We start from the raw sequence: 26,718 nt of genomic DNA on the forward strand, positions 1-26,718 counted from the left end.
GCAGCTCTGATTTGACCCCTAGCCTGGGGACTTCCATGTGTGTGAGTGTCGCCTTAAAAAAAAAAAAAAAGTATCTTAAAAAACATATACAGTGAAAGAAACAACAAAAAAATGAAAATGGTTCACTAGAAAAGATCTATTCAACACAAAAGAAGCCATCAATAGAATAGAGAACCAGCAGAAAAGAAGTTAAGATACATCGAAAACTAATATCAGAATGGTAGATTTAAACCTACCTTATCAATCATTACATTAAATGAGTATTAAACACATAAAAGGCATATACTAGCAAAGTGATTAAAAAACGAGACCCAACTATATGCTGTCTACAAATGATACACTTTAGATCCAACCACACCAAGGGACTGAGAATAAAAACAAGGAAAAAAAGATATACCATGGATACAATAACCAAAAAAGAGCTGGGATGGTTGTCCTAATATCAAATGTAATAGACCTTAAGACAAAAAATTGTTACGAGGCACAAGAAGGACATTCTATAGTATAAAAAAAGCAATCCATCAAGAAGAAATAACAACGATAAACATAAAATGTACCTAATAACAAGCCTCTGAATACAAACAGCAAAAACTAATTAGAATTGAAGAGAAAAACAGACAAATCAACAATAATAGTTGATTTATTGTTGACATCCCACTTTAAATTATAGATAGAACAATCAGAATATGAATAGATCAACAAGGAAATATAGTAAACAATACTATAAACCAACTAGACCTAACAATCATCTATAGGACACTTCATCCAATAAGAGCAGAATAAATACTCTTCTCAAGTGCAAATGAAACATCCTCCAGGATAGACCATATGTTAAGCCATAAAATAAATCTCCATAAATTTTAAAAGACTGAAATTATACAAAGTAGGTTCTCAACCAAAATTCGATGCAACTAGAAATCATTAACAGAAGGGAATTTGGAAAATTCACAAATTTATGGAAATTAAACAACATTCTTCCAAATAATCAGTAGGTCAAAGAAGAAATCAGGAGAGTGATTAGAAAATACTTTGAAGTTAACAAAAACAAAAACATAGCATACCAAAACTTAGGAGATACAGTGAAAGTAGTGCTCAGAGGGATAGCTGTATATGTCTATACTAAAAAGAAGAGAGATCTCAAACCAATAACCTACATTCTTCTCTAATAAATTAGAAAAAAGAAGAGCAAACTAGACCCAAAGCAAACAGAAGAAAAGAAACAAAAAAGGTTAGAGCAGAGATAAATGAAATAGAAAAACAAAAGAGAAAAGAAACAAAAATCAAAGTTGGCCCTTTAAAAAAAAATTCAAGAAAATTGGCCATCATTAATAAATCCACAAATAACAAGTGCTGGAGGGGCTGTGGAGAAAAGGGAACCCTCCTGCACTGTTGCTGGGAATGTAAACTGGTACAGCCACTATGGAGAACAGTTTGGAGATACCTTAGAAATCTATACATAGAACTTCCATATGACGCCGCAATCCCACTCTTGGGCATCTATCTGGACAAAACTCTACTTAAAAGAGACACGTGCACCCGCATGTTCATTGCAGCACTATTCACAATAGCCAGGACATGGAAACAACCCAAATGTCCATCGACAGATGATTGGATTCGGAAGATGTGGTATATATACACAATGGAATACTACTCAGACATAAAAAAGAAACAATGCCATTTGCAGCAACATGGATGGAACTAGAGAATCTCATACTGAGTGAAATAAGCCAGAAAGACAAAGACAAATCCCCATATGATATCACTTATAACTGGAATCTAATATCCAGCACAAATGAACATCTCCTCAGAAAAGAAAATCATGGACTTGGAGAAGAGACTTGTGGCTGCCTGATGGGAGGGGTAGGGGGAGGGAGTGGGAGGGATCGGGAGCTTGGGCTTATCAGACACAACTTAGAATAGATTTACAAGGAGATCCTGCTGAATAGCATTGAGAACTTTGTCTAGATACTCATGTTGCAACAGAAGAAAGGCTGGGAGAAAAATGTAATTGTAATGTATACATGTAAGGATAACCTGACCCCCTTGCTGTACAGTGGGAAAATAAAAAAAAATATTAAAAAAAAAGTTTTACAATACAGTAAAAAAAAATTCAAGAAAATTAACAAATGTGTCTAGTCTGATGAGACACACACATACACACAGAGACAAAGACAGAGGAAGAGAGAGAGGAAGAGAGAGAGAGAGATAGATCTGGCTGAGGAGTAGGGTATAGAGAGAGGACTCAGATTCTAAAATTAGAAATGAAAGTGGGATATTACTATCAACCAAGTTGACAGAAGTAAAAAAGATTATAGGAGAATACTATGAACGTGAACAGTTATATACTAGTAAATTAGATAACCAGATGAAATGGAAACATTCCTAGAAATACACAAACTACCAAAACCAATTCAAGAAGAAATGGAATATCTGAAGAGAATTACAACAAATAAATGGAATCAATCAATCATCAAAAGATTTTTAACAAAGAGAAGCCCAGGACCAGATGATCTCACTGCTGAATTCTACCCAAATTTTAAAGAGGAAATAACACCAGTCTTTCTCCAACTATTCCTAAAAATAGAAGGAATGAGACAATTGCCAGTTCATTCTATGAGGACAGCTTTGCCCTGATAACAAAGCTATCACAAGGAGAGAAAACTGCAGACCAATATCCTTTATGAACTCAGTTGCAAAAATCCTCAACAAAATACTAGCAAACCACATCCAGCAGCACATTAAAATGGGTTTTACCGTGACCAAGTGCGATTCGTTCCAGGAACACAAGACTTGTTCAACATAGGAAAATCAATCAATGTAATATACCACATTAATAGAATGAGGGAAAAAATCCCCGCATGATCATCTTAACAGATGCAGAAAAAATCATTTGAAAAAATCCAACACCCTTTCGTGGTAAAAATGCTCAACGAACTAGGAGTAGAAGGGAACTTCCTCAATCTGGTAAAAGGAATATGCAAAAATCCCACAGCTAACATCATACTTAACAGTGAAAGACTGAAAGCTTTTCCTCAAAGAATAGAAAAAGGACAAGAATGCCTGTTTTGCCACTTCTGCTCAACATTGTACTGAAAGTTCTAGCTAGGGCAATTAAGTAAGAAAAAGAAATAAAAGGCATCGGGTGGGAAAGAAAGAAGTAAAATTATGTTTCTTTACAGACGCTATGATATTGGATTATGATAAGACAATGGATTAGGTAATGGCTTCTTAACTATTCCATCGAAAGAACAAGGAACAAAAGAAAAAACGGATAAATCAAACAACTAAAATTAAAAACTTTCATGCACCAAAGGACATTATCCAGAATTATCTTTGGAAGAAAAATTTTGCAAATTCTATATCTGATCGAGGTGTAGTATTTAGAATATATAAAAAACAATTCAAACTAAACAATATAAAGACAAACAACCTGATTTAAAAATGGGCAAAGAACTTGAATAGACATTTTTCTATTTTAAGAAAATATATAGAAGAGATACAGATGGCCAATAAGCACATAAAAAGATGTTCAACTTCATGAGTCATTAGGGAAATGCAACTCAAACCCACAGTGATACACCACTTCACACCTGCTAGAATGGCTAGAATAAAAAAGATGGACAAAAACAAGTTTACATGAGAACATGAAGAAATCAGAACTTTCAGACACTGCTGGTGGGACTGTAAAGTGGTGCAGCCACTTTGGAAAACAGTTAACCTTAAAAAGTTAAGCAGAATGACCATACGATCCAGCAATTTCACCTTAGGTATATAATCAAAAGAGCTGGCAATGTGTGTTCACACAAAAATTTTTACATAAGTGTTCACAGTAGCATTGTTCATAACACCCCCAAAGTAGGAACAACCCAAATGCCCATCAGCTGATGAATGTATAAACAAAATGTGCTGTATGCATACAATAGCATAGTATTTAGCCATAAAAAGGAATGAAGTTGGAGTTCCCTGTGGCTCAGTGGGTTAAGGATCTGGCATTGTCACTGCTGTGGCTCTGGTTACAGCTGTGGCACGGGTTCCATCCCTGGCCTGGGAACTTCTCTATGCTGTGAGTACGTGCTACAACAGGGGTTTACGTCGAAAACTTTATGCTAAGTGGAAGAAGCCAAACAAAAAAGGCCAAACACAGAATTCCACTTATGTGAAATCTCCAGAATAGGCAAATTCACAGATGGAAAGTAGACTAATAGTTGCCAGATGGTGGGCAATGGGAATGCAAACGCTCTGAAATTAGATAGTGGTGATGGCTGTGCAATTTTGTGAATGTCTTAAAATCACTTAATGACATACTTTAAAGGAGTGAATTTTATGGTATGTGAATTATGTTTCACTATAAGAATGAGGAAGAAAAATGCAAATGGGTTAAATTCTCCTAAGGAAGTGGTTATAAATGACATTAAAGTAATGATGCATTAATTAGTTATATCAACATCGATATTAATATCAGATAAAATAAGCTTTGGGGCAAAAAATTAATATACATAGGGTCACTTTATTATGATAAAGCCTCATTTTATCAGAAGATATAACACTTTGAAAATACCATGTACTCTGAATCTCAGCTGCCACCACTGTACACAGGTAGCTATTCATTTCCAACCCTAAATGATCTGTTAGTCATAAATGGGGCTGGATGGCCAGATTGCGGTCCTCAAGCAAGGGAATTATGGGCACGTAAGTAGCTGTGCAGTCTCCTATGGTACCTAGGGGCACAAGGGCATAAGGGGATGAGTATCCAGACTGGGGGGCCCTACAAGTATGTATGATCCACAGATCCACCATTCACACGCCCACAAACCACAGGTAGGAGGACTGCTGAAGGACCCCAGCTCTGCCCCATCGGTCCCTCTGGATGGCATCTTCACGTCCACTATGAGGAAGACCAGGGAGGGGAGCCCAGAGGGCTCACCACTGCAACAAGAGGAGAGAGCAGGAACCCAAGGAGCTGATGTGCTTTTCGGCATGTGTGAGGCTGGCAACCAGATGCCAGGATTCTGAGTGCTGGCCCCCATCCTTTCCCCCCCTCACATGTCCCCATATTTTTTCCTAATAATAGATAAAGCAGTTATTGTTTCTTGAGTAGCTACTATATACCAGACATACTATCCTAGGCTCTTTCCACCCTCCTTCTATTTTCCTTTCTCTTTTTCTCCCTTCCTTCCTTCCTTCCTTTCTCCCTCCCCCTCTCCCTCCCTCCCTCCCTCCTTCCTTGCCGTAGTTCCTGGGCTGGGGATCGAACACATGCCACAGCAGTAACCAAAGCCACAGCAGTGACAATGCCAGATCCTTAATTTCTAGACACTTTCAATGGATGTTCTCATTTAACTCTGTAATAACCCTATGGAATAGGCGTTAGCGTCATTTTTAGAGATGTAGAAATAAAAGCTCCGAGAAGTTAACGGACTTTGCTCAAATAACACAGCTCTTTCAGTGGCAGAGCCAGAATTCAAATCCAGGTCAGTCTGCCTCCAGAGCCTGTGGCATTTCTGCTTCAGTTCTTCAAAAGAAAGGGGCTCATATGTTTTATTCCCAGAAAAAGCAAGGGAGACTGTGTCCTGCTAGGTAGCCAGGGATCCTGCAGGAAGGGAATGTTGGAGGCTGAGGAGGTTGGTGGCAGCACCAGAGAAGAAATAGGCCTGTAGCCAGGAAGTAGGTGTGAGAATTGGTGTGGCAGCGAACCCCACAGGGGCCCAAGAAGGACTCTGATATTCAGAGTGACCGTCATCGTGATGCCACAGGCACGCACATACACCCCCGCCCCCGAGGAGAGCTGTTCTTTGACCATCCCGTCAATCTGTGAAGGCGATCACTGTATATAGAAGACATCGACTTACAGAGACACTGAGGGCGGGGACGGTCCCACGTGCCATCTCCCTGGCAGCTGAGCACTGGGGTGCCCAGGAGGTAGAAGCCGTGGTTGCACTGGTAAGACACCGTGGTGCCGTAGCTGAACCTGTGTGGGCCGCTGGCGTGGATTTGACGAATGCTGTTTTCTTGGTGCCCAGGATCCGTACAGTTGATGACTGCAACGGAACAGGACAGTTAGATGCAGAGACCTGGACATTTCCACTTTGAAATGAGAATTTGAAAGTTCAAATAGGCACGTGTTTCCAGCACAGCAAGATTCCCAGACCAAGTCAGGTACACGAGGCAGATCCTGCCTGTGAAGGTGGGCTGGTCCTGAGGCTGCTGTATCCTGATCACCTAGTTAAGGGATTTGTTCATCCATGTGCAGCTAGACAGCACCTCCTTGCAGAAGCCTTCCTACCTCCTCCCAGACTGGTCAACCTCTTTCTTCCCTGTTCTTCCTGGCACAAACCTCTATTGTTGGCTTTATCAACCTGGATTTGTTTGAATTCATGAAGTCTTTGTTTGTTTGTTTGTTTTTTGCTTTTTTAGGGCCATACCTGCGGCATATGGAGGGTCCCAGGCTAGGGGTCCAATTGGAGCTGTAGCTGCCAGCCTATGCCACAGCCATGGCAACTTGGGATCCGAGCCTCCTCTGTGACCTATACCACAGCTCACGGCAATGTCGGATCCTTAATGCACTGAGCAAGGCCAGGGATCGAACCTGCATCCTCATGGATGCTAGTCAGATTTGTTTCCATTGAGCCACAATGGGAACTCCTGAATACATGAATCCTTTGAGGGCATGGATGCTCCTTTCTGTGAGCAGACCCCTAGCACCATGTGTCTCCCAGGCAAAGCTGTGGAAGGGGGTTGGGTTCTTTTGGAAACTGTTTTGATCAGTTTTGTGAGTATCTCAGGGGAAGAGGAATCCTGGGGATAAATGCGACTTTTAAAGGCTGAAGTGTTTCCAAAGCATCTTACCTCAAAGTCGGAGTGAGATTTTAGAATATTTGACAATATTATTCATAACGCGGGATGTGTACTTTTGCTTTCAAACCACTTTCACATCCATTATCTTACCTGACTCTCATGTGCATCTTAGGAGATGGGCAGGGCAGGTCCTTGAAGTCTTTGATAAGCTTTTAAGGTGTGAGCTATTTTTACTTGCGATGAGTCTCTCTGAAGCTCAGAGAGGTTGGTGTCACAAAACAGGTAAGCAGCATTTGTTCATTTGTGATATTTATCGTGATAACCTGAGTGTCAAGCATTGTGCTGAGCAGTAAGGATGCCCCAGAATTTACAATCTGATATAGGGTTTCTCTTCCTTGGCACTATGGATATTTTGGGCTGATAATTATTTATTGTGGGGGCGGTCCTGAGCATTGCAGGATGTCTAATGGCATCCCTGGCCTCTGCCCCCAGATGCCAATAGAAACCCTCCAGTCGAGACAACCAAAAATGTCTTCCAACATCTGTCTCCTCTGGGGGAAGGGAGCAGGTAGTATCATTCCCAGTTGAGAACTGCTGGTCTAGAGAGAAAGGGACGAACCAGCAATTACCCTGTTTGATGAGTGCTCTGATGGGGCAGCAGAGAGTTCTGGAAGCACAAAGCAGAGCATCTAGCCCAGTGCAGGGGTGGAGCAGGAAAGGCTTCCCAGAAGCAGAGACATTTAAAGCTGGCTCTCGATGATGGTGTAAACATCACCCAGACAAAGAGAGGGTGGGAGGGGGACAAGAAGAATACATTTGAGGTGCCCCGGGGTGGGATGGGGGAGGATTACAAGCACAGGGCATGTGTGAGAAGATGGAAGAGGTTCAGTGTGGCTGGGATCCAACACAAAGGTGAGGCTGGGGGCAGAGGAAGAAGAGAAGAATGAGGTTGGACAGGAGGCTGGGCCAGGTCCATGGGTCCCCGAAAACAAGCAGAAGAGAGTATTATTACCTAAGGGCAGTGGGAAGTCTTGGGAGGAGTTATGATCAGGGAGTGATCAGATTTGCTTTTTTTTTTTTTTTTTTTTTTTTTTTTTGCTTTTTAGGGCTGCACCTGTGGCATAAGGAAGTTCCCAGGCTAGGGGTCAAATCACAGCTATAGCTGCTGGCCTATGCCACAGCCACAGCCATGCCAGGTCCAAGTCTTGTCTTCAACCTACCCCACAGCTCACGGCAACGCCGGATCCTCAACCCACTGAGTGATGCCAAGGATTGAACCCATGTCCTCAAGGATACTAGTGAGGTTTGTTACCACTGAGCCACAATGGGAACTCCAGCCTTTAGAAGCTATTTTCTAAATAGTCTAGAAGGGGCTGGAATATCCTCTAGACTGAATCTGCCTCTTGAGCCCTCAATTTCTTCTCTTCCTTCTCCTTTCATCCCAGTGTCTAAACTCTTCAACACATTTACCGTAACACTAAAAATAAGTAAATACACTCCTAGTTTAATACTGCACTAATCCCTTATAATCTATTCAGTAGAAGCCATAATGTTAATATGAGTAACTAGAAGCATTTCTCTTGATGTAGCAAAAGCCTGTATCAGTAACTGATAGCACACTGATAGTTAAGAGCAAATAAACCCAAGTCAGTATTAAGTTATTTATTGAATATATTGTTAACCCAACACAGGTATGCACCTCAGGAAAGATTTAAAAAGGTAAAAGGAATTCACATTGTCTTTTATTTTTCATTCGAATCCTTCTGTTTTTTTCTTTCATCCAGAATGGGGCTGTCTATGCTAATAATGAACTATTGGTCCTATGAAATGTAAAAAGAAGATGGTTTTCCATTTCTGTTTTGAAAGATGAAAGTTCCTTTCCTTTTTTTTTTTTTTGGTCTTTTTAGGGCTGCACCCATGGCATATGGAGGTTCCCAGGCTAGGGGTCAAATCGGAGCTGTAGCCGCTGGCCTATGCCACAGCCACAGCAATGCCAGATCCGAGCCTACACCACAGCTCACAGGACACCGGATCCTTGACCCACTGAGTGAAGCTAGGGATGGAACCCGAGTCCTCATGGATGCTAGTTGGGTTCTTTAACCACTGAGCCACAACGGGAACTCCCCTTTCCTTTCTTTATATATGCAGTGAAGAAAGTTGGTGAGGTATTACCTAGGGGGTGAGAAAGTCCCCATTTATGGCTCATCTCGGCCCCAAGTCTTCCCCATTTGAGGCAAGACGGCACCACAAGGGAATCCACTGGTTTCTGCTCCTGGATTGCAGACCACAGATGGCGGGGTGGAGGGGGGACCGGGGGTGGGGTGGGAGGAGAAAAAAGGTGACTCACTTCGGCAGGTGGGCAGCACGTCGCTCCACTGCCCGCTGGCCAGGCATTGGGACCGGGCAGCCCCCTCGGCCATGTATCCAGGGTTGCAGACAAACTTGACCACATCGTTGAGGTTGAACTGGTTGCCCTGGGTGAGGCCGTTGGTTGGGTTGCCCGGGTGTCCACAGGTAATTGCTATAACCAGAACAGAAGAGAGGTAAGCCCCCCTGCTATTGCACATCCCCCAAACTCCATCCTCTCCTCATCTGGCGTTTCTCGTGCCCATCAGTGGAGTCCAGCCCTAGCTCTAACTCCAGTCTCTTTTGCTGCCAAACTCTGCTTTCCTGAAATCGGCAAGGGGACATTCCTTTTCCCTTGAAGGTATGTCCGCAGTGTGGACACCTGGAGAAAAGTCATTCTAGGACTTCCACAGGGCGTGAGGCTTGCAGGGCTGTTCTCTGCCCAGGCAGTTGGACCTGCCTCCTCTGCTCCCATCTCCCCACTTCTTCGCCAGGTAACTGGTGACTCCCCCTCATGTGATTCAGACCCAGCCGAGTTCCTGGGCCAATCTCGACTGAGCCAGAGCCAATACCAACCAAGCCTTCACAGAGGGACTGATAGGCCAGTGGGAACCAGCATTCTAAGGAGGGCATCCCCTCCCCCACTCCTTCCATGCGAAGGGAGTTCCATGCCTGTAATTCCTGGCTTTCCTCTGTGCTCCCGTCCTTTGCATCCTCGGGGAACGTGGAGCAGCCCCTCTGTGCAATTTGAGAAGACCAAAGGCTCAGCCCTGCCTTCCTTCTCTTGGGACCCAGCAGCTGGCAGACAGCCATGTCATCGCATCACCCCTGCCGGCAATGAAGGGACACCTGCCCCAGGGCAGGGCTGCCTCTGATTACATGTGAATCCACCCCATTCTGGGGCTTATTCCACAGATTCCATTTGCATGGAATGTATCTCTCACATTAAGCCATGGTTTCCATCCTGCTGTACAGCACAGGGAACTGTGTCTGGTCTCTTGGGTTAGAACATGATGGAAAATGGAAAAAAAAAGAGAGAGAGAGAGAGAAAATGTGTGTGTACGGATGGCTGGGTCACTGTGCTGTATAGCAGAAATTGAAGGAATATTATAAATCAACTATAATTTAAAAAGCTACAGTTTCCCACTTAGCCTTTATTAGGAATAAAGATGATATTCTGGCGTCATGGTGTAAGTTGTTCAAGCCTGGGCAGGGAAGAGGAAGAGAGCTCTGCTGCTTGCAGGGCTTAGGCGTCCCCCTCTTCCTCCCAGTGCTGAAGTTCACTCCACCCAGTGGCACTGGTCTCCGAGTTTTCTGAAACATATCAAGCAAAACCTTGCCCCAGAGCCTCTGTACTTGCTCTCCTCTTGGCTGGAACATCCTTGGTTCCTGCCCCCATACCCTCAGGTCCCCCCTCAATTGTCACCAGAGCAGTAAGCCCTTGGCTTATGACCAGATAAATGACCTCCTGGCACTGCCCAGCCCCCCTGCCCTGCTCTGCTCTTCTCCATGGCACTCAGCGCCATCTGTGCATGTCTCCATTTGTTCATTGCGTATCTTTCGCCACCTGAACATCAGCATGGGGGCAGGGACTTTGTTCTGTTTCTTGCTATAGCTTTCGTGTCTGTACCGCTGCCTGACATACAGGGACGAACTTGATAAGCCTGTGCTGAGTAAGTGAACAAAGGAGTGCGTGGTGAATGGATGGAGGTCTGGGCTTCTTCTCGGCTCCCTAGTTCTCAGCTCTAGTTAGTACCTGCCTGGTACCCAGTCTCTTTGGATTAAACACCCACTGGATGCTTTCGGCAGGCCTCTCCCTTGGTTCTGGATGTTATTTTTTATTTTTATTTATTTTTTGCTTTTTAGGGCTGCACTCACAGCATATGGAGGTTTCCAGGCTAGGGGTCGAATCAGGAGCTGTAGCTACCAGCCTACACCACAGCCACAGCAACGCAGGATCCGACCTACACCACAGCTCATGGCAATGCTGGATCCTTAACACACTGAACAAGGCCAGGGATCCAATCTTCGTCCTCATGGATGCTAGTCGGCTTCATTAACTGCTGAATCACAACTGGAACTCTGGTTCTGGATGTTAGTTGTGAGAGGCTGAGGAACCATGAGGAGTGCTTTCTTAAACCAATACTTGGATTTATAAGGACGCCACCCAAACACAGTTCCTGGGCCAATCTCGACTGAGCCAGAGCCAATATCAACCAAGCCTGCACAGAGAGACTGTGGATAGAGATCAGGGAACAAGAGCAAGTAGGAACAGAGAACAAAGAGCAAGATTTGCTGTGGGCAACTCTGCTGTCTTTCTGGGTCTGACCTCTTTTGTAAATTCCAACACTAGCATACCTGCCTCTAGCAGAGAGAGCAGGGCAGAGTGGGAGAAGTGCTGTTAATGGGCCACGGGGGTTCAAGGCAGCCTGACGTGCTGGGACGAGACGTGGCTAGGAGGCCAGCAGACCAGGGCTGACGACTCAGCCAGGTCCTTTCCTTACTCTGGACAAGGAAGAGAGCTCTGCTGCTTGCAGAGAACTGGAGCCCCAGTTCCTTGATCTGTAAAGTAAGGATTTTAATATGCATTAACAGAGTGGCTTTGTTTTTTTTTTAATTGAAGTATAGTTGATTTATGATGTTGTATTAATTTCTGCTGTACAGCACAGTGATTCAGTTATACATATATATACATTCTTTTTCATATTCTTTTCCATGATGGTTTAATCACAGGATATTGAATATAGTTCCCTGTGCTATACAGTAGGACCTCATTGTTTATTCATCCTATATATAATAGTTTGCATTTGCTAATACCCCGTTCCCAATCCATCCCTCCCTCACCCCCCTGTCCCCCTTGGCACCCACACATCTGTTCTCTATGTCTGTGCATCTGTTTCTTAACAGAGTTGCTTTGAAAACAGATTCATACATTTGCATCATTAAATATTTACTGGGCACCTTCAAAGTGCCAGGCACCCTGCTATATGCTGACAATGCGTGAGGAGCTCAAGGAGCTCACTGCTCAGTGGAGTAGGAAAGCAGGCAGGGATGCAGGCTGTTTCAGCTCCGGGGCTGGTGCCCAGACAGGAGGAGCCCTACCCTCCAGTGGGGAGGGAGTGGCTAAGGTGGGTTCCCAGAGGGCATGGCCTGCCATCTGAGCTGAGTCTCAAGGGTGAACAGCACTTGCCAGGTCAGTGAGAAGGAGGGAGAGTGGAGGTAAGCTTCACAGGGTCTGTGAACCCCATGCAATTATATGTGAACCTGGGTGTTTGCAATCAGCTCGGGAGAGGATCCATTGCTCCCACCAGACTCAAAGCATAAGACCCCCTCCCCAGAGGTTAAAGTAACCATTTGCATAAAGTGAGACGGAGTGAGTAAAACCTTTGGGAGTGGTACCAGCTTTGAACTGCAGATTGACTGAAACGCTTGCCAAGGACACTGAGGGGTGGGCATCGAAGATGGAAACCAAGCTCACAGGAGGTGGGAGTGTCACAGACACAGGGCGACAGTTCAAGACCTGTCAGATGTCCCAGCAAGCTCTGTTCCTCTGAAGAACCGTGACGGATATAGGCGCAAAGGGAGAAGGGGACACCACTGGGAAGGAAAAGAGGGGTCCTGCTGGGCTGGGGCTCCTAACTGGAGCATGAGTGGAGGCACCCCTAGACCCAAATTTCCTGAGGGCAGAGACTATGACACCTTCAACTCATCTTCATCCATAACACCTAACACAGTGCCTGGCACAAGGCAGGTGCCAAGGAAATGTTTCTTGAATTCGGCTTTATAAACTGAGAGAAATTAATAGACAAGGAAGGTCCACAGTACAGAGAAGGGACTTAAAAACAGACCAAGCTCACTAAGAAGGCAGAAAGGAATGGGGTCCAGAGGCTCATGGAGCGATTCGCCGTGGGCCTGAAGAGAGATTCTTCTCGGTGGGAGGAAGGGGCAAGGTTGAAGGCAGCCAAGGACAGTGTGGGCGGGGAAGCAGGAGGTGGAAGGATGGCTTCCCTCTTGTCTGATGGCTCCTATTCGCTCTGCACAGCAGAAAAGGAGATGACGTAATTAGCTAATAACTCCTGGGGTCTGCATGCGTTATTTCATTTAATCCTCACAACCCCATGGGGTAGGCACCATGATTATTCTCATAGGAAAAGAGGATTTCAGAGGAGTCTGGGGACTTGTTCCAGGGGCACAGCTTCTAGGTGGCCCATCTGAGTTCTGAACCCAGCCTCTCTGCATTCAGGCCACCTTAACTATTTGCTTTAGCTATTTGCTGAGCGGTAGAGGGTGCTGAGTGCGGGTCTTCAGAAAGGAGGTGAAATTGTGAGCTAGCTGGGTGGGGAATGGCAAAGAGAGCTGGCCAAGGAAACAGAGAAGGAAGCTGGAAAGTTCTGAGAGTCTGGTTGATATTGTAAACTTTGGATTTCTAAGCGACGGCAACCAACACAGAACCTACCACAGAGCAACTGCTTATAAATACTTGTTCTTTCACTCTTGCCTTCCTCCTCCTGATACTTCTGAAATCTCTGTGCTGCAGGAGAGAATGGAGCTGGGTACAAGGGATCCTGGATTCTGGGATGTGACTGGGCGGTGGCACCAGCACCTGTACCATCATCGTTGTCATCGTCACAACAGCAAAGGCAGCATCTGATCATTTCACATGTATTCATTTATTTAATCCACACGATAGGTTCTGAGGTATTTGTTTTTCATATATGAGGAAATGCACCGAGAGAGATGAGCTAACTTGTCTAAAGTCATATAGCCACATGCTATATAGCGGTAGATCTGGGATTTGAACCCAGGCAATCTAGGTCCAGGGTCCAAGTGTCTAACTGCTTTACTCTATGGTCTTTCAGGATGGACCTGGTGTAAAATTAAGTATCTTTAGGTTAGGCAGACATTCTCCATTTAATTTCAGACTCCAGCATTTCCTATTATTTGTAACCCAAATCTCTTCACATGCCTTCTCTGCCAGTTTCTTAAAGGCATTTGAATTCGCATTTCCTGGATGAAACCAAATACATTTTGTTTAGATACATCTAGAAGACTGACTGAATATAGATGGGTCTTGCTTTCTGTAAACCTAATATTTAAGTAGCTATTAAGACCAATTTTCATGCATTGCTTATTGAGTAAGTCTCATTATTTCATTGCTCCATCTCATCTATGAAAAGCCAAATGAAGACAAATCAAAAACAAGACCCTGTCTTACAAAAATTAAGAACAAACCCCTGCACTTTATATAAAGGCTTGCTTTATGGAACTTTAGAAAGTGAAGAATTTTACAAATCACTTCCAGGCAGCTGAGAATAACAGTTCCCATCTAAATCCAAAAAATGCAGACTAACAAGAAGAACAAATAAAACTGTAGAAAGCCCAGGCCTGCGGCATACCTAGAAGACAGAGAATGCTATAAACTTTAAATTACATGTAAGTAGGAGAATAAACATTAGATCCAGGCAGAACTATTTCTCATGCTTCTGTTACAAGCCTTTGTAGAGAGCTAAGCCATATGGAAAGGCGAAGAGGGGAACAGGGGAATATTGATCCAAAGTCACCACTGGAAAGAGAAAGTCCATCTTAAATGTGAACATACTGAAGAATGATCCTGATGCACTAACTACAGGAAAGGGATATAAACATTTACAATCCTTCCTAAATACCAAAAGAAATGATAAAAAAAAGCAAAGAAAAAAAAAAAAAAAGCAAAGAGTTCACATCATACAGAGAGAGAAATGAAATATGTGTATGATATTTTACACATAATAAACAGAATTAAAACCAAACATAATTAGTCATAACAGCATATTTGAATGAACTAGACTAACCTGTTAAAAGAAAAAGATTTTCAAATTGGCTCAGAAGGCGAGGCCCAGCTCTATAATGTATACAAGAGATGCATCTAATTTAAGTGATTCAGAAAGGCTAAAGTAAAGGGATGGTTAAAAGTACAGCAGGCTAATGGGAAAAGGATGGAAGCAGGGGAAGTAAGCCTAATACTATTAGGCACAAGTGCAATTCAGGCTAGAAAATATTAAAAGTGATGATAAAGACATTTTTGAAGGCTAAAACCACATTTTGTGATGTAGATAGAATAATTATGAATATCTAGGTACCAAATAACACAGCAATTACCTTTATGTAACAGAAACTATGGGAAATGCAAAGAAAAATAGAACTCTAATAATAGAAAACTTCAAAACTCACTGCTCAGAACAAAACAGGTCAGGTGGACAAAAAAATAAGTAAGCCTACAGAAGACATAAACAATAAAATCAATAGCACATCTTGTGATTATATATAGAACTTCACACCCAAATACTCTTTCTTCTTAAATAAAAATGCATATGGAACATTTATAACGATTGATGAAACATTAGGCCACAAAGGAAGCATCAGTAAATTTCATGAAGTAGAAATATATACAGCACAATAAATTAGAAATAAATAACAAAAGAACATCTAAAAGGCCCTTCCATCTGGAAATTAAAAAAACCACACACTCTCCTATTAAAACAACTTCTGGGCAAAAGGAGAAATTAAAACCAAAGTGACAGAATTTCCAACAAATAATAAACCACTAATTGTGGGATACAATTAGAGCGGCTATCAGAAGAAATTTTATAGCCTTAAACGCTTATATCCACAATAATCAATAAAAACGAAAGACTAAAAATAAACAAATTGAATACTTAATTCAAAAGCAAGGAAATGCTGTACAGTAGAAATTGACGGAACACTGTAAAACCAACTATAATGGAAAAGATAAAAATCGTTAAAAAAACAAAAGCAAGGAAATGAACAAAGACAGTTAATCACAAGGATGACAATAATAAAGGTGAAAGCAATAACAAATGATGCAGAAAACTGAAAACAAAAACATAATTTTGACTTTGAGAAGCATTAACAGAACATCCAAAAACCTCTAGCTAACCCAATCAAGCCAACACGAGAGGAAGTCCATGTTGCACCTGAGCCCGTGTCTAGGGAGAGTGGGCAACATACTTACGCACACAGAAAGGGGTCTTGCCCGACCAGTGATGATCCTGCTGGCAGATGCGCACGGACATGCCGATCAGGCGGAAGCCGGCGTTGCACTGGTACACCACGCTGCCCCGGTAGTTGTAGTTCTCCCCGTTGATGTGCCCATTGACGATGGGCTCAGGGGTCCCACAGTGTCCGGCTTTGGTGGTACAGGGAGAAAGAGTACATTGAGGAGGAGCTTATGGAAAATGAGGTGGGGCTTGGTCAAGGGTAGGGGGAGAGGAAGAAGGTGGGGAAAAGGACCAAGTTACTCAACCATTCATCATTTTCCCCACTTCCCCCTCGGCCGCATCCAGGAGGGACTTCGGCAATCCTAGACGTGATAGAAATGGTTTGGGCAACTCCAAATCCCAAGGTTGTACCCCAGATGGCTATCCATCTCTGAGCTTTAGTGTCTGTGTCTGCACCTTGGTGAGAAATGATCGCTGTCACCGTCCCGCCTCTGGGATCATCCTTCCTCTATTTCTCACCAGCCAGATGTCCAGAGAGCATCTAGTGCATGGAGGGCACGCTCTCCTTTAAGGCAGTCAGAGCCTGGCTGTGTTGAAAACAACCGTGTTTAAGAGCAGACGGCTTGGCTAAAGCCATCCTTCCTTCTCCTGGAGGGGCAAACTTAGAAACCTCAGTGAGCTATTTTTATTAAACGAGGTTTGGGTAGAGTGTATTCCCAGTGTTCCCACCAGCATTTTTTTGGCTCTGTGTGGGAATAACTCATGACTGTGTCTTTAACAGAGGCCTGAGACAGTGGGAGGGCAGTGCTGTTCACTCCAGGATAGACTGTCCAATCTATGCTGTTGAGTCTGTGTAGCTGGGACTCTCCTTTGGACTTGAGGGGTCCAAGAAAAGAGGGAGAGAAGAGAGAACTTTAGAGTCTAAGGTTTAGGCAGGGAATGGATTCACCAAGGGGGAAATGATAGCTCTGTCCTTTTCAGGTCAGGTTGGTTTTCACGCTTTTGTCATCCATTGCCATATTTTTTTTTGTCTTTTTGCCATTTCTTGAGCCACTCCCGTGGCATATGGAGGTTCCCAGGCTAGGGGTCTAATTGGAGCTGTAGCCACCGGCCTACGCCAGAGCCACAGCAACGCGGGATCCGAGCTGCGTCTGCGACCTACACCACAGCTCACAGCAACGCCGGATCACCAACCCACTGAGCAAGGGGCAGGGATCGAACCTGCAACCTCATGGTTCCTAGTCGGATTCGTTAACCACTGCGCCACGATGGGAACTCCCCATTGCCATATTTTTGTGATAAAACAAGCTGATGACAAAAAATCTACATATTGTATAATATAGTAATATACAGTATACATTATAATAGAGTAATATAATATTGTATATTTGTAAAATACACATACATGTAAACTCTGCTAATATATCATAAAAATGGTGTTTTAGGTGTACTGCAGGAATACGTCTCTGTAAGTTTCCCCCAAGGTGGAGACTGGGAGTTCACCCATCATACAAGGACCAATAGGAAGGGGGTGTCTTTTTGATCAGAATGAGAACCGCTCAAAGGTTTGTCTCATCAGACTTGAATTGCTTCTCATTCTTTTGGGTGCTCCAAGGGGGAAGCTAGTTGAGAGTTTCAATTAGGGGAGATGCCCAACTGCTAGAGTGTGGATTACGCATTTTACGACAGTAGGTAGCAGAGCGCTGGTCAAAGATTGGGATCTGGCTTTGGAAAGACTCAACCTGTTCTGAGGAGGGAAAAGTGGGCAGGATAAGCCTGGGGAGGCTACTTACCAAGGCAGCGGACCTCGGAGCCACTCCAGAGCCCGTTGGCCATGCACTCGCGCACCCTGGAGCCCACCAGCGTGTACCCGGAATTGCAGGAGAAGATGGCTGTGGCCCCGTAGGCGGACAGCGTTCCAATGCGGTGCCCGTTGGGGGGGACGGGAAGCTCTCCACAGGAGATGACTGCAAAGACCACAAAAGGCTCAGGAAGGCAGCCCTGAGACACGGGACCTGTGCTGCTTCGGATTAGCAAGGATAATGACAAACATAAGATCCGTTTAACCTACTCTAAGGGGACTCATGACCAGAAAATGGGTTGCAACAGTGCCTGTTGGGCTGTTACCCTGAACCAGTGATTCTCAACTGAAGATACTGCCAGAAGCACCTGAAGAGCTTTTAAAATGTCCAGGCTGCACTCTGGACCCATGATGCACCATTTCTGGAGATATTCCCAAGCATGTGTGTTAAAAAAACCAAACTTGGAGTTCCCGTCGTGGCTCAGTGGTTAATGAACCTGACTAGTATCCACGAGGACTTGGGTTTGATCCCTGGCCTTGCTCAGTGGGTTAAGGATCTGGCGCTGACTTGAGCTGTGGCGTAGGTCGCAGATGCGGCTCGGATCCCACGTTGCTGTGACTGTGGTGTGGGCTGGTGGCTACAGCTTTGATTAGACCCCCAGCCTGGGAAGTTCCATATGCTGCAGGCATGGACCTGAAAAGAAAGGAAAAACAAAAAACAAAACCAAACTCCTCAGGCGGGTCAGATGTGCACCCGGGGTAGGAACCACCGCCCCAGAGAGAGGGCCTTTCTATGGGGTACGCGCCTCTCTGTCCGGGGCACAGCCTGCCCGTCACAGAGCCTGCCCGTCACTGTCCTTGTCCTCTGCTGAGCCCAGCAGCAGCCTCACATTCCTCCACAGGGCATGGCCGAGGGCCACAGGGTGACAGACGAGGGGAGGCTTCATGGCCAAGGCTGCACTGAGATGGGAGCGCCTTCACTGTAACGTGACCTCTGCCCTGTCACACACACGGTTACAGCTTGGAGTCGGGACGTGGATGAACAAAGGCAGCAGTGTCCTGGGTCCCAGGTGTTGGGAAGACACCACCCCTTCCACCCAGGCTCAGACATCCCCCTGTGCACGGACAAGGGACCACCTTCTGTCCCCGCACACTCGCTTCCTCTATCCCATCCTCACCCAGGGAGTAAAGAGCATCAGGACTGAAGGGCTTCTTTCCCCGGCTGCTGCCAGCCCTCTTCAGACTGCCTTGTTAAAGAGTCTTCCTGCCTAAGGTCGTGCTCTTGTCCTGGGGCAGCCTGCACCCCAAGTTTGGTCAGTATGGAGTATAAAGGCCTCTTGCCCTAACTTGTGACAATTCTGCAGGGCCGCCCAGATTCAGAGAGCTTTGCAGGGTTGGCTGAGGCCTTCGCTGATACCTCATCAGAGATCACCTTCTCCATCTTCCCAGTCCTGCTGCCTCCACTCCCCTCCCCTCCTCTCCCCTCTCCTTCCTCCCCTCCCCTTCCCCCTCCCCTCTCCTTCCTCCCCTCCCCTCTCCTTCCTCCCCTCCCCTCTCCTTCCTCCCCTCCCCTCTCCTTCCTCCCCTCCCCTTCCCCCCTCCCCTCTCATCCCTCCCCTCCCCTCTCCTTCCTCCCCTCCCTTCTCCACTCTCCTTCCTCCTCTCTCCTCCCTGCCACTCTTCCTCCTTCCCTCCCTTCCATTCTCCACTCTCTCTCCTCCCCTCCCTCCCCTCCACTTTCTACTCTCCTTCCTTCCCCCACCTCCACCCCCTCCCCTTCCCTTCCCTAGGTGGTGACCCCAAGAACACTTCCTAATAAACCTGCATCTTAGAGCTGCTTCCTAGGGACCCTGACCTTTGAAACTACCTTAAGAACCAAAGAAAAACAATTCACAGTGGAGGAGAGGCAGGCACACTTAGGTTCATCCCTCAGACACACACTTGCAGGTTTATCCAGCTTTGTGATCCTTGCTTCTTTATTTTCTGCCTCTCTAGTAGACCATAAGCTCCTTGTGGGCAGGAACCGCAAGCTTTGACCGTCCCACCTCTACAACACCTGGCATGAATGTTGAATAGATGAATGGGTGGATGCTCACCTGCACAAAGGCAGCTTCTTAATAGGATGACAAGATGCTGAGAAGTGCTTCCTTAAAGGAGTAGGCCTCTCCCCAGCTCCTGGTTCTAGGTGAGTGTTCAAAATGAGGTTCACCGCAATCCCTGGCTATACCCCTCTTCCCCTCCCCGGCCCCCCGATTCAGCCCATGGATGAGATGCTTCAGATAGGAGGCACTGTGCCAAACTGGCCCACCCTTCCCTCAGGGGCTTACTTTGGCAGGTGGGCAGAGAGTTGCCGAGGCTCCATTTGCCGTTGGCCTGGCAGCGGATGACCCTCTGACCGGTGTAGTAGTAGCCAGGGTCACAGATGAGCATCAGCTGGGCCTGGAACTGGTACTGTGTCTCGAAGATGAGCCTCCATCGGCCGTGGTCCACACTCATGCTGCTGATATCAGGGCAGGTCACAGCTGGGGAGGTAAGAAGCAGAGAGGAGGATTCATTAATTAGGGGAGACGCTGGCAAAGAGTCCAGAGCTGGGGACTGAAAGACCACAATGCAGTGATGAGGAATCCAAGGGTCTTCATTCCCCAGGCAGCGGTGGTCAATGAATGAAGGGAGCTGGGTGGGGCATGTGGCAGACCAGGGTGGGCAGAGCTGCCCGATTGAAAAAAGAAAGGGAGGTGGCACTCTGTTGATTGTGGTGGAAGACTGCACATTTCAACTGGTCTTGGATCTGCCTTTTTCCAGAGGAGCTAGAAATGTGAATTTAAAAAAAATAAATTTTTTTGCCTTTTTTTTTTTTTTTTTTGCGTTTTAGGGCCTTACCTGTGGCATATGGAAATTCCCCTAAAAATGCCACATTTTTTTTTAGTTAAAATTTTTTTTTTGAAATATGAATTGTTAATGTAAAATTTTCTGACTTTAAAATGTCAGGAAGAAAGTCCAAAAAAATTGTTATAAGGCATTGCATAAGCCAAAGAACCCAAGCAAAGCAAAACACAAACCCCTCTATCTTCAGACTGAATAGAGCCCACGAGGCTGCCAGTTTGTGACTTGTGCCTTAACATTGATCTATACCTCTGTCATTTTAAGATTCTGTGATCAAAGTACGTTCATGCAAACTTTCTGAGAGTTGTCTTTCCAGAAAACCTGAAGTGGACCAGTCATTCCTGAGTTCTGTGATGGTTTATGGGAACATCTTAGGGAGCCATGGTCTATCAACGCTTTGAAGCAATTTCAAATGGGAACCCACGTTGGTCGATGGCACTCTCCACTGTCAGCTCTGAGTCCCCAACCTCCACATGAGTGTTTTTTCCCCATGACTGGGCTTTTAGTTCACACCTTCCAGGAACCTTTCCAGCTGCGTACCCAGCCCCTGATTACACCCGCCTCCACTACCCAAGGACTCACGGACACACTGCGGGGGGACATTGCGGTTGCTCCACAGGCCTGTCTCCAGACACTCTGCTGTGGCCTCAGCACCTGCCTGGAGGTGGTAGCCTTCGCTGCAGCTGTACACAGCCTTGGTTCCCACCGTGTACTCTTTGCCAAACACCATTCCGTTCTTGGGGGCCTCAGGAAGCCCACAGGAAAGAGCTAGTGGAGTAAAAAATGTCATGAGCACGTCTGCTTCAAGATGGTGTTCTGAGAACATATTCGTATGTTCCTTCTCCCCAGAGGCCCTAATAAAATTATACGAGACTCATAAAAGGAAAGGCCTCATAACAAAAAAGAAAATGGGAAGATCATCAGAAGAAGAGATTAAAAAAAACTTTGGAAGATGAATGTCGCTAGAAGTGTGTTGATGGATTAAATGCAGCTGAGAAGCCGCTGTACAAAATATATAGGGAGCCATGGGGTTAGACCAGTTCTCCACGCCTTCCCACAAGACAGTGCAGAGGCATCCAGCAGCCGTTCTTCAAACCAAATAGGGTTTTCTTCGGAACAACAACAAAAGAAAGGAAAGAACTCCCTTGAGAGAATCAGGGATGCTAAGGTCGGAGTGGGCATCCCAGAGTAAAGCACTTTAAATTCTTGGATAGGAGGGTTATGGGTTTGATCCCTGGCCTCATTCAGTGGGTTAGGGATCTGGCATTGCCATGAGCTGTGGTGTAGGTCAACGACATGGCTCGGATCCTGCATTTGCTGTGGCTGTGGCATAAGCTGGCAGCTATAGCTCTGATTCCTCCCTTAGCCTGGGAACCTCCATATGCTGAGGATTCAGCCCTAAAAAAAAAAAAAAAAAAATCACTATACCTATGAAGAAAACCAGCAGCATGAAAGAGAAAAACAAAGATAAGATCAAAAATAGAAAAAAGTCTTCTTTAAGAAACTGAGCTAACTCAGGTAACAGAAGACATATAGTCTTGAAACTTCTGACTGGTAGTACCTTGAGAAAGTCAAGGCGATGTATAATAAAATGAGAAGAGAATGCCTTGAAAAGAGAACAAAAAATGAATAAGGAAGGGCTCTTTTAAGTTAAAAATATGACCACAAAAATAAGCATTCAACAGAGAGGGTAGAAATTGTGGACAAAGATATGGCTGCTGGTCACATCAACAAACACAGGATGTTGCAGCCATCAATCCATCAGCCGCTGTAGCCCCCACTGATGGTGAGCCCTGAAAGAACTCAGGATGGAAGCAAACAGGATGTCTACCCTCAAGCAGTCAGCCAGTTAAGTTGAATATGTGGCAGAGATAAGCAGACAGAGGGCACCAGCGGCATATGGAGGTTCCCAGGCTAAGGGTCATATCTGAGCCACATCTGCAGCCTACACCACAGCTTATGGCAATGCTGGATCCTTAGCCCACTGAGCAAGGCCAGGGATTGAACCTAAAACCTCATGGATACTAGTCGTATTTGTTTCCACTGTGCCACAATGGGAACTCCAAGACAGGACAAATTTAAACAGAAAATGTTCTCCATCCTTTGTCTTCCCCTGCCCACTGGGCACTGTGTATCTGCAGAATTCATGAACTAAACTTCTCCCATCAGCAGAAGTGCCTGCTCAACAATCAAGAGCAACATTCTTCTTGCATCAATAAGACAAATCCTTTAAGATAACATTCCTTCTTGATCCTGAAAGATGCTATGATAATGTTTAGATCTGGATTGTGTAAACTGTCAATAATGTCATTCAATGTACAGCCCTCTGTCTCAAAAAACTTCTAACTGTGACCTCTAGTGGGTGGAACTGTTCTCAGAGCTTTCTGAGAAGCTGTTGTTGGGTTATAATTCTCAAATTAGGCTCAAATAAAAATTCCCACTTCTTTCATAGACTATTGATTGATTCTTGTTCACAAGGTTGTACCTTTTTTTTTTTTTGTCTTTTTAGGGCCACACTTGCGGCATATGAAATTTCCCAGGCTGGGGGTTGAATTGGAACTGTAACCACTGGCCTACACCACAGCCACGGCAACATAGGATCCAAGCCGTGTCTGTGACCTACACCACAGCTCATGGCAATGCCGGATCCTTAACCCACTGAGTGAGGCCATGGATTGAACCTGTGTCCTCATGGATACTAGTCAGATTCGTTTCTGCTAAGTCATGGAGGGAACTCTGAGTACATTTTTTTTTAGTTGATAGTTTTGGTGACCAACAAAGAGACCCAGAGCAGGCTTCTCTCTTTCATCTGAACTCTATGAGGATCTGGAGCCTTAGACCAGCAGAGGTCTCTTGTGCCCATCTGCCGCCTCAGGGAGTCCAGATGAATTTGAGTGAGTCTCTTCGGGTTCTCAAATCTCCTGATTATCATCCAACAGGTACCTGGCTCCCCAGTTGAAATAGGGGGAGCCTGGTTGCAAGACATTGGGATTTGCTCAGTTGAAAGAGACTGTGCAGTCTGGGCTGAATGGTTAAGTAGGAGACTGACCTGACATGTTTCCTCACATTGGCTGCCTTACCAAGAATTTGTTGGGATACAAGTGAAAATATTATATGAGAGCTTTCAGCTCTTAAGAAAGGAGATCTCCTCTGGGCTGGCAACAGCAACTGGGAAACTTATGGGAGTGATGGAGGCACGTTCTCATACCACACAGCCATGCCTAGAGGGAAACCCGCTCATTTTAATTAAAAAAAAATTGCTCTGCTGGGGACATAAATAAGAACTGGCCCTTCCATGATCAATACCCATGTGGCTAATTCTTCTGGAGGGAGAACCCGAAACATGGAAGAGGAGCTAAAATGACTCCAGGGTAGAAACTGAGGATTTAAGCTCATAAACAGCACACTGACCCACCACACAATATCACTAGTGAGTTTTATCCCTGGCAAATTCAACTTTAAGATGGGAAACAGAGTCTCCTAAACAGAAAAATGAAGGGCCTCAGAAAGCCGAACTCCAACTAACTCCCCGGCCAGATTCATGTCTCTACTTGCAAGTAGGTTTTTTTTTTTTTTTTTCCCAGTCTTTTTAGGGTCACACCCACAGCATATGGAGGTTCCCAGGCTAGGGGTCGAATCCAAGCTGTGCCTGCCAGCCTACACCACAGCCACAGCAACACCAGATCCAAGCTGTGTCTGTGACCTACACCACAGCTCACAGTAACGCCGGATTCTTAACCCACTGAGCAAGGTCAGGGACCTAACTTGTGTCCTCATGGATGCTAGTCAGATTCATTTCCACTGAGCCATGATGGGAACTCCCACAAGTACCTAATTAATTGAGGAAGTTATGCTAAAATAGATCTCAACTCCAAATGGCCAACACAGGGTTCTTTCATTGCACATGCACTTTAAGTTAAAAAAAGCTAGCATCATAAAACATCTTTTCAGAATTCTGATCCTAGAAAGCAGAACTTTCATTTCTCTCTCTGTCCCTTGGAAATGTAAAGGTCCTATGTGACCTTCCTAGGCGTCTCGTTCGTGTGTGTGTGTGTGTGTGTGTGTGTGCGCGCGCGCGCGCGTGTGTTTTTTGAGAATTTGGCCTCTGTCCTCCAGAAAGGTACACGTATGGTGTACATCCGGCAGCCAATCAAACACACTGGGATTGACTGTGCCAACCCGCAGGGGCTTTTTACCACCTTAACCTTTGTTGCATCAGCCTGTACCACGCCAGCCTTTGCTTTCTTAGACTGGAAGTAAACGTTCTAGATCTTGCGAAGGCTACGTCCTCGCCCTTTGTGCTGTCTTACGGGGCTGCCTCCTGTGTCTTATTGACTTGAGTCACTATTAAGATATACCTCATCAATAGCCAGATGATGGATCCTTTAAATTGGAGAAACTTCTAAATTGGTAAATTTTTAGAGGGCTCTGATTATAAACAGCTGTTTTATTAGTACCTATAGGGGAACAAAACACCAATTAAAAGGTGGAAAAAGATCTATCACAGCTAAGCTAAGAACTTCTGTAATTTTTTTTCGTTTGTTTTTTTTTTAGGGCCACACCTATGGCATATGGAAGTTTCTAGGCTAGGGGTGGATTCGGAGCTTCAGCTGCGGGCCCACGCCACAGCCACAGCCATGACAGATCAGAGCTGTATCTGTGACCTATATCACAGCTCACGGCAACACCAGATCCTTAACCCACTGAGCGAGGCCAGGGATCAAACCCGCATCCTCGTGGATACTAGTTGGATTTGTTACAGCTGAGCCAGGATGGGAACTACAAGACCTTCTGTAATTTAAAACAAATGAAAATAACCGGTTTGGAAAATCTGATTTGTGGTCTCTGCTTCCCTTCAATGAGTCTTACAGATGACAATAACAATATTTGAATAATGGAGAGGCTGTCTTCTGGGCTTAAGTTTGCCAAATAAAACGTAATTCTCAGAGTTCCCATCATGGGGCAATGGACGAAACCTGACTAGTATCCATGAGGATGTGGATTCAGTCTCTGGCCTCACTCAGTGGGTTGGGGATCCCACGTTGCTGTGGCTGTGGCATAGGCCAGCAGCAGCTCCTATTAGACTTCTAGTTTGGGAACTTCCATATGCGGTACCTGTGGCCCTAAAAAGCAAAAAAAAAAAAAAAAAAGAAAGAAATTCTCAACTTTTAGGTTGTGCATTCTTTTACAGATGACACAATTAAAAGTGAAAGAAATTTCCCAGAATACAGACCTAAAAGACATTGAGAACGAGAGAAAAGGACTGAAAACACAGATCAGTCCAAGAGGCACACCATCCAACAAGTCAGAGTTCCAGAAAGAGAGAACAGAGAAAATACAGGGGATGGAATGATCACAGATGAAAGTTCCCCAGAGCTGAAGAGAGACGGTGTTCAGATGGAAGGGGCCAAAGGCAGCATGTGTCACCGTCCCTGGCCTGGCCCTTCTCCCATGGATAAGGACGAGGACCTCTCAGCCTGAGAGCCTCAAAGGCAGTCTTGAGATCTCCATGCCAAAACACAGTCCCCCAAAGCCAGAGGTGACAGGGACCCCTCGGGTGAGTAGGAGAGGAGGGAGCAGGATCACTGAGTACTTGAAGCTTCTGGGGAATGAGGTCTCCGATGGGGAGAACAGGCTGGGGAAGGAGAGAGGAAGCGTTAGGAGGCACGGACTCTCCAATGCATGTGTTTGTCAGTGGAGGAGTCATGGTTTGGGAGCAGCAACAGAGAATGGGAAGAAGGCCAGGTCTTTCTTGGCCCTGTGCTATGTGGGAAACAGGGGATGAGCTCCCGCCTCCCTCGAAAGGGCCACAGCCTCTGTGTTCTCAGGAGACAGCCTCAGTCTCCATGAAGGGAGGAAGTGAAGGGAGGCTTCTGGTACCTCATTATAGTTTTG

At 45.3% G+C, this 26,718-nt stretch overlaps 1 protein-coding gene across 1 annotated transcript in view; it reads right to left on the reverse strand.

Moving 5' to 3' along the window:
• The window catches only part of CSMD2 (CUB and Sushi multiple domains 2), a 648,967-nt gene that overhangs the window by 47,221 nt on the left and 575,028 nt on the right, over window positions 1-26,718 (reverse strand). Inside the window, exons 50-55 of the mRNA XM_047793175.1 lie at window positions 21,406-21,591; window positions 20,268-20,462; window positions 17,933-18,106; window positions 16,154-16,327; window positions 9,143-9,316; window positions 5,850-6,038 (exon numbers count right to left, since the gene is read on the reverse strand). Of these exons, the coding sequence (XP_047649131.1) occupies window positions 5,850-6,038; window positions 9,143-9,316; window positions 16,154-16,327; window positions 17,933-18,106; window positions 20,268-20,462; window positions 21,406-21,591 (1,092 nt within the window). The remainder of the gene's footprint in view (window positions 1-5,849; window positions 6,039-9,142; window positions 9,317-16,153; window positions 16,328-17,932; window positions 18,107-20,267; window positions 20,463-21,405; window positions 21,592-26,718) is intronic.

The sequence above is a fragment of the Phacochoerus africanus genome, chromosome 8 (genome assembly GCF_016906955.1).
Source record: "Phacochoerus africanus isolate WHEZ1 chromosome 8, ROS_Pafr_v1, whole genome shotgun sequence".
NCBI lineage: Eukaryota > Metazoa > Chordata > Mammalia > Artiodactyla > Suidae > Phacochoerus > Phacochoerus africanus.